Source organism: Myotis nattereri (assembly GCF_964212035.1).
Source record: "Myotis nattereri genome assembly, chromosome: 13".
Taxonomy (NCBI): Eukaryota; Metazoa; Chordata; class Mammalia; order Chiroptera; family Vespertilionidae; genus Myotis; species Myotis nattereri.
Genome location: NC_138088.1, coordinates 17,369,289 through 17,383,418, shown reverse-complemented (window position 1 = coordinate 17,383,418; position 14,130 = coordinate 17,369,289). Strand labels below are relative to the sequence as shown.

General features: G+C 35.7%; 1 protein-coding gene across 3 annotated transcripts in view; it reads right to left on the bottom strand.

Annotated features, from left to right (window-relative positions):
* PPP3CB (protein phosphatase 3 catalytic subunit beta) overlaps positions 1–14,130 on the bottom strand; it is a 52,955-nt gene that overhangs the window by 27,276 nt on the left and 11,549 nt on the right. For all 3 annotated transcript variants that reach the window (XM_081105249.1, XM_081105250.1, XM_081105251.1), the window contains exons 2-8: positions 8,829–9,029; positions 8,008–8,132; positions 5,155–5,266; positions 2,859–3,004; positions 2,455–2,594; positions 2,273–2,350; positions 2,073–2,167 (exon numbers count right to left, since the gene is read on the bottom strand). In XM_081105249.1, coding sequence (XP_080961375.1) covers positions 2,073–2,167; positions 2,273–2,350; positions 2,455–2,594; positions 2,859–3,004; positions 5,155–5,266; positions 8,008–8,132; positions 8,829–9,029 — 897 coding nt within the window. The remainder of the gene's footprint in view (positions 1–2,072; positions 2,168–2,272; positions 2,351–2,454; positions 2,595–2,858; positions 3,005–5,154; positions 5,267–8,007; positions 8,133–8,828; positions 9,030–14,130) is intronic.

Sequence of the window (14,130 nt, the reverse complement as noted above, 5' to 3'; positions counted from 1 at the left end):
ATGTATGTTAGATGGGCTAGGTTCTAATCTAAGCTACAGTACATACTAGCTTCACCATGCTTGGTAAATTATTTAATTAATCTATTTCTCATTTACATAAAGGACTAGTATGTCCAACCTGCCTACCTCAGAGGTTTGTTTTAAGATCAGAGAAAAATGTATTTTGCATGAAAATACATAAAAGTATAAAATACTTTGCAGGTATTATAATTATGTGGAGACTTTTTTTCATTTGAATAAAAAGCACTGAAATGCAGATGTTAAATTCCAAGATTTGAGATTCTGGCTAATATAGAATCACAACTAACATGTCTGTTTCTTTTATGAAATTCCCATGAAATAAAAGTATTTTAAATTTAGCCTCAGAAATTAAAAGCTGATACCAACCTTTCAGCTTTAAAAAAAAAAGGAGAATCTAGAAAATTGTCTTACATGGAGAATGAAACATTACAAACATACGCATACCACATAAGCACTCAAATCATTAACACTATGTACAGACTCAGAACTACCAAGAGACATTTGATTTTGACAAGACAGATTCAATGGTTTGAGTTTCTTTTCTGAGTACTAAGAAAAGTGATCCCTTAACCTCCTGAGTCAATCTGGCAAAGGACAACTGTAAGGTAGTGGTCAAACGAGCACTGAACACTAGCTTCGTTAATACTGACAAGGGCAAGTCACAGTTAAGAAATGAGGGCACTAGTAGAAAGTTAAATGTAACATTTGATTCTGTTCTTGAAAATGTAATAAAAACTTAAGGTTGGTTTCTCCTAAAAAATGAAGACATACCTCATAAGGTATCTTTACAAAAGTCTAAAAATTTACAAACCAAAATACAATTTTAAATATTTTAGCACTGGCACAATTGTTAGAGGCTGCATTGATACCAGCTTCTAAAGATGAACAACTCAATTAGCATCAATAGTTTGGTTGATTTGGTAATTAACATAGTATTAAGTTCCTGCAGCACATTCTGTATCAAAGTTATTATATAGCATTCTAAAGTTTGATCACCTCTGGCAAATGGTTTAATCTTTTAACCATCACCTCCAATCATCCAAAGAACTCCTTCTCACACTCTGCTCCTCTTCTGAACTCAAACCAGGACCCATATTTAACAATGACCTCATTATCTCCCTAAATGTACTTTTATAGTCTGTTCTTTCTTCCTGGCACATCCACTCCAGTCTGATCCTTGAAACTATGGCATAGTACACTGAATTCCAGACACATCAAGAGAGAATAGGAGCTGACTTAATATCCTCTTCTGAAAATGTGAACTACGTAAACATACTCAAGCTCATCTTCAATGACCTTGGCACACACTTAACTAGATTAAAATCTTTTGATATCATCTGTCAAATAGCAATGTTCAAAGTTAAGTGAAACCCAATTACTATTATGCACAGCTCAAATTTGAAGGGAAGGAGGGGGAATGGAAACCAATGGAATAGAAGGTAAAAAAAAAAAATTAATAAAAAGGAAGACAAAACAGTAAAAAGAAAGGGAAGAATGTATCACTGAAAGGAGGTCTGAGCAAATGAATCAAAGAAAGCTCAATTACAAATCTTCATGGGGCAGTGATAAGACTGTGGAGGTAAAAGAAGGAAATAAGAAAGGGAAAGAGAACCCAGATCAGTGAACATAAAACAAGAAACATGATAAACTAAACAACTATACAATATAAACACACGAAATGGTCAAAGCAGCAGCAGTAGCTTTATGTAAACAAGAAAACATTCTCTTGATTATAAGGGGAAAGATTTAAGAAAGGGAAGTTTGAAAAAAATCATATTTGGTTTTGCTTGACGTACTTAACTTAGCATTCTTTTACAAGACAGCTTTTGTAAGTAACAAGTTGTGGAATGGTTACATATGACTTAAGTTTTACATTTTGGATTTTTATTTCTTGATCTCACCCCTCCCTTATATCTTACACCTTTTTATAAGGAGATTTGGGTAGTTATAGATTCAAACAATGCCCGCTTTCTATTATATTTTTTTAAAAAATAAAGTCAATTAAAATGCTAAGTTGTTTAACAATTTTTTTTTTATCAACAACATCTTACCTTTATTATTGTAGACATCTAAGTAATTAGGTGCCGAAAAAATTGTTATTAATGAAGGGAACCCTGTAGTTTGACTTTTTCTGTACATTCTATAGCTGCAAAACAAATAGCTTAATATGCATCGTAAAGCATCAATCATTGTTACTAAGTTTGATTTGTACATAAGGTGTTAATTTGGGTCAGGGAAACAGAATTCTTACCCTGCATCTTGAGCTTCATGAGCTCTAATAATCGATAACAAATTATTGTTTTGCAAAAATTCACATACTGCTGGATAGCTGTGGGGGGAAAAGAGTAAATTAAGTAAAATAATGGTTTTCTATGTGAAGCATATTCTATTTTAACAACTAAAACTTGATTAAGCTTGGATATTTTTCCTTACTTATAAAAATAAGAACATCCTCGAACTGTATTGTGACTAAAATGTTCCTGTGATTTTTCATTTCCAAAATCTTCAGAAGGATCAGACCATAACAAGTCACACATTGGTCCAAATGCAGGTGGCTCTTTGAATCTATCTAACTGTGAAAGAAAGAAAAGAAAGAAAGAAACAGAAATAACTTGTCAAAAAGTGAGAACAGAATAGACATAGGAAAGCGATACCAACTTTGAATACTGTCCATACCACATTGTTTTGAATGGTTAGAAGGTATTTCCTTAAAATATCAGTATACTAATTTTTATCATACCTAATATTAGCAGTGAAGAGAAGTTTGAAGCATCTACTTTCCATCCAACAAAGTACTAAAGATAGGAGTCAACCTTGGAATTAAACTATGTACTTACTCTCCTAATATCATCCAGTGTGTGGATTTCTGGTGAAAGTCCACCATGAACACAAAGAAATTGTTGGTTTAGAAGTGCAGCAAGAGGCAGGCTATCAAAAGCTTCCATACAAGCTTCATAGACTCTTTCTGAATATTTAATTTTACCTAGAAAAAGAAAAAATTAAATTGAAAATTATATTACTAGTTGATCATTTTGAAAACATGTGTACTTGACTATTAACACAAAGGCAAGGAAACTAAAGACAGAGAATAGCCAAGTGGGGGCCAGAGGTTGAGAACACGTGAAGGGGTGACTATAAAAGGCAGCAAGAGGAATTTATAAAATGGTATCATGACTGTGATGATGAGCAAAATCTCAGAATTAAACACAATAAAGAGTGAAGCAAGCATCTTGCTCTATAAAAATCAACAAAGATAATCAATGTTATCGGTCTTATACAAAATATTTGCTCTTCTAAATTTATTTTGGGTATGCAGCAGATAGTCATAAAATATTACTAAAAATAAGTTCAATCTCTAAAAATAGCTCAACCCTTCACCTTTCAGGCCAAGTAAAGCAAAATTAGAACTATACTTAAAGCTAAAACAGTTTTAATATTTTATTTTATTCTAAGTGTCAGTGACTACTTTGTTGTTATAAGCAAGACTACTACATCATAACTACAAAACTCAAGGTCAATCCAATTAAAACATAAATAAAAGAAATATCTTTTTCATATGTTGAAGAAACAAAGGGGTTCAAGTCCATAACCAATGCTTAAAATGGGCAGTGAAGCTGAAAGTCAATATAACACAAGACAAAACTCTACCAAATCAAACTTGTCATTTACTTTTAAGATAGCATACTATTCTTTTACTCTTTTATACCTTTAAATGCCTAGATAGTTTGTTTTTGGTGGAATTTGGGTGAGTAGTTTGTTAATTATTTAAGGAGAGGGAGCTTAGCTCCTATTTTCCTTTTTAATATTGTAACATTCAAATGAGAAAATCTATATCCAGCCACCAGAGGTCCTAAATGGATAGTCTATTAGACCTGTTTTCCAGCATTATCCTATATAATAAAAGCCTAATATGCTAAGTGTCTTGTCATCTGTTCAACCAAAGTGTAATATGCTAATGATATGCTAAGGCCGCTCAACCACTCGCTATGATGTGCACTGACCACCAGGGGGCAGACAGTCAACCGGTCGACCAGTCACTATGACGTGCACTGACTACCAGGGGGAAGATGCTCTAACTGGTAGGTTAGCTTGCTGCTGGGGTCTGGTCGATCGGGACTGAGCAGATGGGCCAGACATGCCCTGGAGCCCTCCCATGGTTCCTCCCTGGCTGGCCAACCGCCCATGTCCCTCCTGAATCCCGATCGTGCACCGGTGGGGTCCCTTGGCCCGGCCTGCGCCCTCTCACAATTTGGGACCCTTCAGGGGATGTCGGAGAGCTGGTTTTGGCCCGATCCCGCAGGCCAGACTGAGAGACCCCACTGGTGCAGGAATTCGTGCACCAAGCCTCTAGTGATTTAATAAACATTTTAATTTGATTGCTTGGTTGCTTTTAGGGCAAATTTTAATTTGATTGCTTTTAGGTAAGGCATGGACTTTCTCATATTTATTTAGATTATCTGCCTGATCCTTGAAGTTATATGACTTTGCCTCGTCTGCAATTACCTACCACTTTTTCTTCCTTTACTGGAAGTCTCTACTAATATGATCTTTACTGAATCATGTCTGAGTCTCAATAATTCTGAAATTACCTATTTTTAGAACTTAACTCTGAGGTTTAATTATTAACTTAACAACCACACAGCTAGCTATAAGGTGTGAAAAATGGCCAAACATTGTTCTATACCATGTGATTGCTTATAACTATTCGATTACCACTGCTATAATAATTTAAGAGAGAAATGGGGTACACATTACAGGCTAAGAATGCCAATTCATTAATAGCATGTTTCAAAAAATCTGCAATGATGACAGGATGAACAATTTGTTAAGAAATTTCATAGGAATGCCTCAATATTGGGGGACAATAATTGTCAATGCAACAACAATTTCATTTTAGTTTTATCCTTCCTGTTAATATTACTATATATAAAACTCAAAACTGTTCTTAAGTACATATGTTAGAATAAAATGCCATTAAACACTAGAGAGTTCCTGACAATCTTCCTCAATTCTTTACATGTTTGTACACAAAATCTGTTCTTATATATTATACTACAAAATCATCAAACTCTTACTATCCATGTCACCCAAAAAGAATGAGGAAGTGAAAATATTTCTGATGGCAGTACTCACATTCCTGTTTAAAGGTAAAATATTCAGTAAGGTGTCTGCATTCATGATTGCCTCTCAGAAGAAATAATGTGCTTGGGTATAGTATCTTCAGGACCCATAAATATAAGACACACTGCAAAAGAAAATGTTTCCAGTGAATTTATCTTATATTTGTGTTTAACTTAGTTGCTTGATCATTGCTCCTTTTCCTCTAACCCTATTACACTTACATTCTCTATTACTCATTATTATCTTCTTTCTTTGTTCCTAACTAAAATGTAAACTCCTAGAAAAGTACCTAGCCAACAGAAAAAGATCAATAAATATTTGTTGAATGAATGAGTCAATCTATTTAACTACTTTAGATTTACAAATTGTTTGCTGTAAAAGCAATTAGCAGGTTGGTCTCTTTCTTAGGTAGATCAACAAATAATAATGTAAAAAATTATAGCCGCTAACATTTATTGAGTACTTACAATGTATCAAGCACTGTAAAATTAATCCTGCTCACTTATTTCTCTAACCCTATGATGTAATATTATTTCTATTTTACAACTGAGGAAACTAAAGCAGAGTTTAAGTAACTTGTCCAAAATCATGAAGCTTGTAAGTAATGGAGATAATATTCTGATCCTCTGATGTTAAGCATTAGGCCATGCTACCTAATGAAGGAAATAGCCATGTTTATGTTTATTTTGTAATAAACTAATACTTTCTCTAAATAGATTTAACATAAGAAACAGAGTCACATTTTACTTATTTGGTTAAAAAAATAAGGAAGGACTATTTACTATGGAAATAATCTTGGTTTATATTACATATATAAAAAGAAAAAAACAAACTTTATTTTTAACAAGTTAAGGTCTACTGAAATATGTAACTATTCACACCTTCATTTTATTCACAAGAAGAATTAAACCAGAAAAATACTTATTAAAAAATATTTATTAAAGAATTACCTGTCCTTGCATATTTTGATTTTTTGTTATTTTCCTTTTATAACAAAATGTATTAAGAGTCAGCTACAAGGGCATACATACCACCATGTTCAGTTACCAACTAAGTTTCCTAAAAATGTTTATTGTTTTTGTCAAAGCCCCCAGTCTTTTTGTTAAAGACTATTATCTGTTTTTCTTGAAGCCTTGAGGGAAGATTGAGGGGGCTGATAATGAAACTATGAATGGGAGGAAGTACTCAGGATAATCAAGTTCCTAAGCGAATTTCAGTGGACAGAGTGCTGAACCCCCTTGGCCACTAGGTATCCTAGCATACTTCAGGGAGGTTGACAAAAAAACTGAAGAAAGGGATATAAACAATGGTAATCAGCATGGAAAGTCACCAGGTTAAGTCTTCAATATTTACCAGGAGAGGTGGGTTAAGAGCATAGGCTTGGAGTCAGATTGCCTGACTGCAGCTATTACTAACAATGTGACCTTGGGCAAGTTTACTTAACCTTTCCAAGCCTGCAATTCCTCATCCCTAAAGTGGATAAAATAGCAGTACTCACCTCGTAACATTGTTGTAAGGATGAAATTAATCAATGTGTGTTAAGTCCTTAGAACATGCTTGGAACATATAAAATGCTCAACACAAGTATCTATTGGTAGACCTTTTATCCAGCAACTTTACCTTTAGGAATCTGTCCTACAGAAATAATTGGGCAAGTATGCAAAGATGCATAAATAACTTGGCTTAATGAAGCATCATTTGTAATGGAAAAAAACTGCAGAACACCTTAAGTATCTAACAATAAGGAGCTTATTAAATCTATTGTGGTTTGTTTATTCAATGGGACACAATGCAGCTATTAAAAATGATGCTGTATAGAACAGACTGTCAAATCGCAGAGGGAAGGTGGATGTGAGTGGATGGGAAGAGATCAACAAAAGAACTTGTATTACATATGCATAACCCATGGACATAGACAATAGGTGGTGAAGGCCTGGGAAGGGGGGAGGCGGCAATAGGGCAGACTAGAAGGGGCCAATGGGAGAAAAAAGGGGACGTATGTAATACTTTCAACAATAAAGACTTACATTTTTAAAAAAAGAAAAAATGATGCTTTAAATTTATATTTACTGACTTGGAATACATCGCAGTATAAGGGTGTGTGAAAAAAAGCTAGTTACAGAAAAATATTATAATATAGTCTCATTTTCATTCAAAAAAGGAGAGTATATAAATGTCAAATTATGTTATATGCCCGAAATGTAATCTTATAAATTTTTTAAAAATTTTAAAAAGGAGATATATTAGAAAATACATATTGTTCTATTTTAACCTGATTTTATTTATATAATTAGAAAAGTAAAAGTAGAAAAAGAATCATCTACCATTAAGTGATAATCAACGGGTCATTTTAATGCCTCTTAAGTTTTTAAAAACAAATGAATAATTTCAGAATACACAGGATTCCATATGATATACTAGGGGTCTTAAGAGCTACAGGAGGAGGAATAGAAGTACTAGGGTTTAAGCAATAAACGCATTATAATGTGCTTTATTTAATCAGAGAAAATTCAATTACTCTTCTTTCACACAGGTTAATTAATACCTTTAGGGCTAAGAGAGAGAAATAGCACTAACTCCTTAGGGCTACTAGATAACAGGGCAATATAGACCCCTCAGTTTGCTTATAATTTCCACTGAGAAAAATGGCAATTATATAAACAGAGTAATACAGGGAAATTAATAGATTATTTTGAATAACAGAAGAGGAATAAATAGTAGCTTTAACTAAAAACATCAGAAAATACTGAGGTATTAAGAAGAACCCAACACAGGTACTTTAAGAAATTTATTTTACTAGGAATTAATGAAAATCATCTATGATAACACTTAAAAGCAAATCAAATGACAGTACATGATTATTACCTCTATACTAAAATAACCTCTGTCCACATAATCACCAAGAAAAAGGTATCGTGTATTAGCAGGGGATCCTCCTACTTCAAAAAGTTTCATCAGATCAAAAAATTGGCCATGGATGTCACCACACACTGAAACAAGAAGATTATTAGATATGAAAAAAAACCACACTCTGAAATAACAAATTTTACTTAAATTTTAATTTATTTTACATAAGGGATAGTATAAATTCTATCAAGACATGTCTGAGAAGGCAGTCATCTATGAAGAATCATGATAGGGATGCTGTGTACCCAAGTGTTCATGTGCTCAAGATATAGAACAAGATGTAACAAAAGTAATAAACTTGAAGCCAGCAACAAAATTTTCATCTATATTTTCTAAAGCTTCTCTTTAGAAAATCAGCCATGTGTGTCTTAGGATGACAAAATTATAATGATGGCAGTAAAAACGCCAGTCTAACTCAATACTTTCTGTAGACTTCTAAATAATTATCTTTGGTATCTGATATGATATTTAGGTATTTGTCCCTAATGACAGAAAGCAAAGTAAATAAGTATTTATTGAATCAAACTGAATTATGGCCAATACAACCAATGAAACCTTCAAAATAGCATATTAGACTAACTTCTGCACTCAGATTATTTAGGATCATATTTATTCACTGAAAATAGGGGAAAACTTTAAAAAATAATGTAAATTTCAAGATAATGTCCATGTAATATTAATTTAGTATGTGCTATGATTAAAAAGGAGACAGCTCTATATCGAGGCAATTAAATAATGGTGTGATAAAAAAATAATATCCAAAACATAAATAAATGTACCTGTAATTGGAGCCTCTACTTCTATCATTGTTTTTTCTCTCCGAAGGATGGCAGCACCCTCATTGATAATTCTAAGTGCAATTTCTTCATCTACTCGACCTTCTTTTACTAAATGGTTCTTCAGAACATCAACCCTAGGTATCCCATCCATATCAAATACTTCTTCAGATGTCAAGCGATGTGTTGGGGGGAAAGGGACAGCTGCAATTTTATTTTAATTAAGAAAAAATAAATCACTATATATTATATTAACATAAAACTAATAAATAGATCTAAGTAAATAAGAGTAAAAAATAAAAAGGTGGTTTTTGTTCTTCATTTATTGGATAGAAGTCTTAATTTTTTAAAAGCCTTTAAAAAAAGAGCAAAGTATACTTCTTTTTATTAATCAGTATATAACATTTTGTATGTTGAGAATTATTAGAGAAATGAATTGTCTCACAAAATTAAAGTTCTTTCAGGATAACCAGAGCTTTTTTCTTTAAGATAAAACATTTTTTTGGTAGAACTCTCAAAACATATCATACACTTTTCACCTTATATGAAGTACAATAAATATAACTTAATACTACATAAGCCTGAATAGACAGAAATCCCAAATATAAGGTGATCCACCATGTTCCTAATAAGAATATAAAAAACATTGTTTTCTGGCCAACTTGAATAGAAACTTTTAGGGATATAGATAAAACAGCCAAATGCTTTCTTATGAAATTTAAATTAATTTAGATGCATGCATAGATTTCAAACATTAATAAATCATGACAATTTTGAAATACTGCTTTTCTCTTACCTTCATGTTTCACAAAACACCCATTTGAAATAGTTATACACACCTTCAACATCAGTATATTCCTTACCATGGAGTCATTTTTTTAAGTCATCTAATACTTTTAAAAATATATATATATTTTATTGATTTTTTTTACAGAGAGGAAGGGAGAGGGATAGAAAGCTAGAAACATCCATGAGAGAGAAACATTGATCAGCTGCCTCCTGCACACTCCCTACTGGGGATGTGCCCGCAACCAAGGCACATGCCCTTGACTGGAATAGAACCTGGGACCCTTGAGTCTGCAGGCACTCAAGGCTCTATCCACTGAGCCAAACCAGTTAGGGCTCTAATACTTTTTAAAAGCAAATTATCTTCACTTCCATTTAAGTTGTTTGAGAAAAAGCACTTTTTGAATATATGTAAAAGTGATCATTGAAAATTTATCCTAAGCTACAGTCTTAACTACTGAAATAATTGGCCTTTTTACTCCTGTAGTACATATATATATATAGTTTACACAAGTAATCACCGACTATACTGTTTTAAGCTGATATTTTTTAAATGGAACAGAAAACAGGAAGGTATATATATATTTTTTAATATATTTTATTGATTTTTTACAGAGAGGAAGGGAGAGAGACAGAGAGTTAGAAACATCGATGAGAGAGAAACATCGATCAGCTGCCTCTTGCACATCTCCTACTGGGGATATGCCCGCAACCCAGGTACATGCCCTTGACCGGAATCGAACCTGGGACCTTTCAGTCCGCAGGCCGACGCTCTATCCACTGAGTCAAACCGGTTTCGGCAGGAAGGTATATTTTCAATGGTATCTAGCACAATTTGAAGTCATATATCTAGCAAAAATTACTATATATCTGTTAAGTTTATTTGATGCATTTTTCACTGAATCCAACAAGTGAGTTCTTTATGCATTCAAGATCACTGAAGTTGTTTTAGGCTCTTTATCAAATACTACTTTGTTTTTCAAAATAAAGAGAAATTTATAGTAAGAGTCTACATACAGACCAAATGTAAGGCAGCTCCCTCTTTTCTGAACTAAAACTTTTTGGGGGGAAAAAAACTCATATGTCTATACAGTTTACAGTATTTTCTTAATGTTTCATTGTGATTAGCAATTATTATATAGAAGACTGGAAATATATAGGAACAACTGCTTCTTCATATTTCATAACTTGGAGTAACTAAAGAAGGGGGCTGGGCTAGAATTACATTAATTATGGAAGGAAGAATAATAAATAAGCACGTTCTCATACAAGGGAAAAAAAGAACTCGATCCTTTAAAAGTGCATATGAGGAAAAAAATTTTAGGAAAAACTCAATCCCTTAGAAGTGAGATAAGAACTGATGTAGAGGGACTGTCAACCACTTCTAAAAGATTCTGAAATCACCAATCCCTCTTGCTTTCTTCTTCTTTGTTTTGACACTTAGTAAAACAAAACTTGAACTTGCTTTTTTCCCCTTGATTAGAATACATTTATTCCCATTTCTTTTTACTACCTGAAACAGGCATTGAATACATTTAATTCCCCCAAATATACTATTTCTAGATTCTAGTAAAATAAAAACCTCTGCTAAAATATGTTTTTCTCCAACTAAAGATTAAAAAATCCAGCTGGTATGGCTCTGTGGTTGAGCACTGACCTATGAACCAGGAGGTCATTGGTTCCATTCCCGGTCAGGGCACAAGCCCAAGGTTTCAGGCTCAATCCCCAAAGGGGGGTGCAAGAGGCAGCCAATCAATGATTCTCATTGTTAATGTTTCTCTCCCTCTTTCCCTCTCCCTGATATCAATAAAAATGTATTTTAAGGCTGAAACTGGTTTGGCTCAGTGGATAGAGCGTCGGCCTGTGGACTGAAGGGTCCCAGGTTCGATTCCAGTCAAGGGCATGTGCCTGGGTTGCAGGCACATCCCCAGTGGGAGATGTGAAGGCGGCTGATTGATGTTTCTCTCTCATCAATGTTTCTAACTCTCTATCTCTCTCCCTTCCTCTCTGTAAAAAATCAATAAAATATATTTAAAAAAATGTATTTTAAAAAATTACACAAACTATTATATACGAGTGGCCCGGTGCATGAAATTTGTGCACATTAAAAGGGAATAATTAGAGGAAATGTATTAACATTGCTATTTGCCCTTTCTCTATAATAGAAGTGTCAGAGATGAAAGAAAATTAGTAAAATGTATATGAAAATCTTCCTCCTGTCAGAGTCTGGGGCACACCGTGGGACCCAGAGTCAAGCCCCCGTCCACCTGCGTGCACCTTGAAATCACGTGAGACCCAGACCCAGCTGGCCCCACCCCCGTCAAGCCCCACTGGGCAGGGAGTGCAACCTCAGGTCCCCCGTCAAGCCCCGCCGGGTAGGGGGCGCAGCCTCAGGTCCCCCATCAAGCCCCACTGGGTCGGGGGGCACAGCCTGAGGTCCCCCAGCCCAGCGCCTGGCATGGGGTGCGGCCTGAGGTCTCCCAGCCTGGCGCTGGGGCAGGGGGCGTGGCCTGAGGTCCTCCTTCAAGCCCTGCTGGGCAGGGGCGCAGCCTGAGGTCCCCCATTAAGCCCGCTGGGCCGGGGGCACAACCTCAGGTCCCCCAGCCTGGCACCAGGACGGGGGGTGCGGCCTGAGGTTCCCCGGCCCGGTGCCACGCAACCTCAGGTCCCTACTGATCACTTGTTATGGCTCGTTATGGGAATCCTGCCTCCACTGTGGTCATAGCCATCTTGTGTTACGGGAACCCTGACTCTGCTGCGAGCACAGCCATCTTGTGACGGCATATGGAGTGAGGGTCAATTTGCATATTACCTCTTTATTATATAGGATGATATAACTAAATTTGCCTTCATCAGTAAACCAACTGTTTAAAAGCTACAGAAATTAACAATTGTTTACTCAGTAAATCAAAAGTTACTTTGGGGACACAAAAATGAGAAGTTTAAATATTTCTTAAATATAAATTTCTGAGATCAAGATAAAATCATATTTTTCTCATTAGGCCAAGAGAATTTCTCAACACATTGTATGCGGGAAACGTATTTATACGTTTTAAGTATTTATACATTCTACCAGTGTAGTAGAGTGCGGGACATGTATTAATACGTTTTTTATAGACTAGCGGTAGGATGCGGGTAACGTATAAATACCTAAACTAAAGTTATTGTAATTTTACTGAACGTTGCCATTTGCGCAAAAAATTAGCAAAAATGGCCCGTGCCACCTGTTAGCGTGCGATAAAAACTACCCGAAAACAATGTGTTAATCACTTTACTTAGGAAAACAGGCACTATTTAAGAGGTTGCATTCTAGATTATGTATACTTAGTAATAATCAACAATTCCACTAATAAATGAATTCTGTCAAAATATAGAACTTCTTAAAAATCTATCTGGAAGCCCCCACCCATCTTGGTCCAGTCAGCCAGTCATCAGTTGACACTGCATGTTTTCATGCATGTTGTGAAAGTCACACTGAGGTATTACCCCCTCTTTAACCAAGAGCCAAAATGTATTTATGGGGTGGGGGGTGCGGGAGTGGAGTATAAACTGCCTCCATGCTCATCAGTAAGTTATCTACAGACCTATGCTTTTTCACTTCTTTTTCAACTCAAGGCACACTTTTACATTTCAGGACCAGCTGGGATACCTTTTATTTATTTACTAGAGGCCGAATTTCGTGCACGGAGGAGGGGGTCCCTCAGCTTGGCCTGCACCCTCTCGTTATCTGGGACCACTGACTCCTAACTGCTCGCCTGCCTGCCTGCCTAATCACTCCCAACACCTCTGTCTGCCTGCCTCATCGCCCCTAACACCTCTGCCAGCCTGCCTGACTGCCCCTAACCGCTCTCCCCTGCCAGCCTGATTGCCCCTAACCACTCTACCTACTGCCTGATTGCCCCTAACCACCTCTGCCTCAGCCCCTACCACCAGGGCTTTGTCCGGAAGGACGTCTGGAAGAAATCTGGTCTAAATAGCATATTACCCTTTTATTAATATAGATTTTTTTAAGTCCTCAACTGAGGATATTTTTTCCATTGATTTTTGTGGAGAGTGGAGGGGAAGAGAGAAACATTGATGTGGGAGAGACACAACGAGTGGTTGCCTGGGCTGGGGATTGAGCCCTACAACCAGGTATGTGCCCTTGACTGGGAATAGAACCCACAGCCCTTCAGTCTGCAGGCCAAAGCTCTATCCACTGAGAAAACCAGGCCAGGGCTGGAATACTTTTAAGGAATGGTTACAAGTTAAGGAGTGAAGAAATGCCACCCTAGATAAAAGTTAGGTAAAAATTATGGAAGATCAGTGTTGTTCTAACAACATAAACTGAAAGTGGAGAACAGGGAGTTTCAAAATAATATGTTTTAATATATCAGTACATAAGAAAATAAGAGGAAAAAGGCATGTGCTCTTTGGCAGGTAGGAAAGGAGCTTTAGCAAGTGGTCTAATCAGGCAAAAGAAAACTTACCAAATAGAATTTGGCCTAATAAGGTATTAATTATTGACCCTATTGGTCAA